At 64.8% G+C, this 1,958-nt stretch overlaps 1 protein-coding gene across 4 annotated transcripts in view; it reads right to left on the bottom strand.

Annotated features, from left to right (window-relative positions):
- CUX1 (cut like homeobox 1) overlaps window positions 1-608 on the bottom strand; it is a 472,474-nt gene extending 471,866 nt beyond the window's left edge. For 2 of the 4 annotated variants that reach the window (XM_032756129.2, XM_032756134.2), the window contains exon 1: window positions 313-608. In XM_032756129.2, coding sequence (XP_032612020.1) covers window positions 313-375 — 63 coding nt within the window. In that variant the 5' untranslated portion in view covers window positions 376-608. The remainder of the gene's footprint in view (window positions 1-312) is intronic. The other 2 variants (XM_032756132.2, XM_032756133.2) reach the window with 1 other exon arrangement.
- Window positions 609-1,958: the final 1,350 nt, after the last annotated feature.

Here is a 1,958-nt window from a genome sequence, read left to right as displayed (position 1 = left end):
CGGGGCCCGGGGGGGCGCCCGGGGTGGGGGCAGACACCTGGGGCAGTGGTGGCGGCGGCGGCTCCCGCCGCCATCTTGGGCTGATCGATGAATTGAACAAAGAGGATCAATTTCCGATCAAGCGAGTGATCAATGGGGGCCGGGGAGCGGGAGGGACCCGGCCCCGACTCGGCCCCGCGGTGCCCGGCACCCCCCTCCTCCCCGCCGCCGCGGGACCCCCGGCGGCTGGGCCAGCCCGGGGCCCCCGGCGGAGGCCGCGACCGCCCGCAGCCCCCACCCCCGGACTCCAGGCCGAGCGCGGAGGAGCCTGACCTGCAGCTGCTGTAAATCAAAGCGCTTCCAATATTGAAACATCGATCCCACATTGGCCGCCATCTTGAGACATATTGAGACGGAGTGAGCGGCTGATAGAGAGGGGGCTGGAGTTCAGGAGCCGCCAGGAGGCAGCAGGCGGGCGGCGCCAAAACCCGGCCTGGAGCCGGCCGCCGCCGCCGCCACCGAGGACGCGGACTCCTCCTCACGGCGCCGCCGCAGCCATGGCGAGCCCGAGCCGGAGCCGGAGTCGCAGCCCCAGGGCGCGGCGGCCGCGGCCCGGCCTCGCGCGCACGGCCCCGGCCCCTGCTCCCCCAACCCCCCCACCGCCGCTCTCCCCCTCCCCTCCGCGGGCCGGCCGGCGACCCCCGCCCCTCGGGACAACCCCCCCAAAGTCCGCGGTCGCGCCGGCCACAGACTCGGCCCCGAGGGGGCGCTGGAGGGCAGCGCCCGGGGTCCCCCGGCACCGCGCACCTGGGGAGGGCTGGTGGGGGAGGTCCCCCGCAGGGGTCGCGATCGCCCGCGGTGGCCGAGCGCAGCGCCTTCAAGGCTCCGGTTGGGGGGAACGTCTTAGCGCCCCTGTAGTGGTTAGTGTCCAGAACGCGGAGACGCCGCTACCACCTGCCCGGGACCCCCCACACCCGACCCCTGCGTGGCCCAGGCCCCCCGCAGCGGCGTGGGTGGGAGGCGTCCCGATGGTGGACTGCAACACTCTGATCTCTCTGCGCCCAGCGAGGACGGGGACACCGAGACGACCAGGAACAGCGTGGCACGTTTGGAGGACTGGAGTTGAGGGGGAAACAACCCTGACCCTCTCAGGGGGCCGCGCGCGTAGATGCCCCACATCCGGACCGCGGCAGTGCCAGCGTCGCACCCGAACGCACCCAACGGCTGTGGCGCTGAGGGTCCCGGCAGCCTGCATTTGCCCAAGCCGTTCCAGTTTAGGCCACGACAGGAAAAGTCTGGGAGCCCAGTTCTGTGTCCCCCCGCGCCGCTTCAGCGGAACAGCCCAAGAAACTTCCTGTGGTTCAGACACCTTGGTTTGTTGCAACTTTGGGCGCAGAAAGTTGGAAAGTGTGGGTGCACTCAATGAAAACGGAAAGCGTGGTCCCAGGTTTACAGAAATGCTAAAATGCAAACCAAAAAATAAATTCTCTTTTGATTTCTCTCCTCGCGGAAAGCTGGCGAAAGCACACGTTTTATGATCGTCATCTTTCATTGATTATACACACGTGTGACTTGGAGTTTCCAGTAGGAATACTGTACTTTGACTCTCCCGTACCTCATTGAACGAGTAATTAGTTAAAACAAGTCCCTAAATTCCTTAATCTCAAAATGCGTATGTAAATAAAATCTGTATAGGATACAAAATAAAACACGCAAGTGGAAAACAATTGCTTTTCAAGTGAGTTCGAGGGTTGGCGCAGTGATTTCGGCATTTTTGGAGGAAGAGGATGGAAATGAAAGTCCCAAGATTTAGAGTACACGCGTGTCCCCAGGTCTTGCGCTGCTGGCCAGGGGCCTCAGTTTCCCCAAGGGGAGGCCCCTGATGTCGGGAACGGGGTTCATTGCCTCCCCAACGCAACCTTGACTCGCCGGTGGGTGGGAGCGCGCTGGCGTCGGGGGGCAAGTTGCGAGCCTCCACC

The sequence above is a fragment of the Hylobates moloch genome, unplaced genomic scaffold, assembly GCF_009828535.3.
Source record: "Hylobates moloch isolate HMO894 unplaced genomic scaffold, HMol_V3 SCAFFOLD_1, whole genome shotgun sequence".
Taxonomy (NCBI): Eukaryota; Metazoa; Chordata; class Mammalia; order Primates; family Hylobatidae; genus Hylobates; species Hylobates moloch.
Note: the sequence above shows the minus strand (reverse complement) of the source record. Positions and strands in the feature narration are given on the sequence as shown.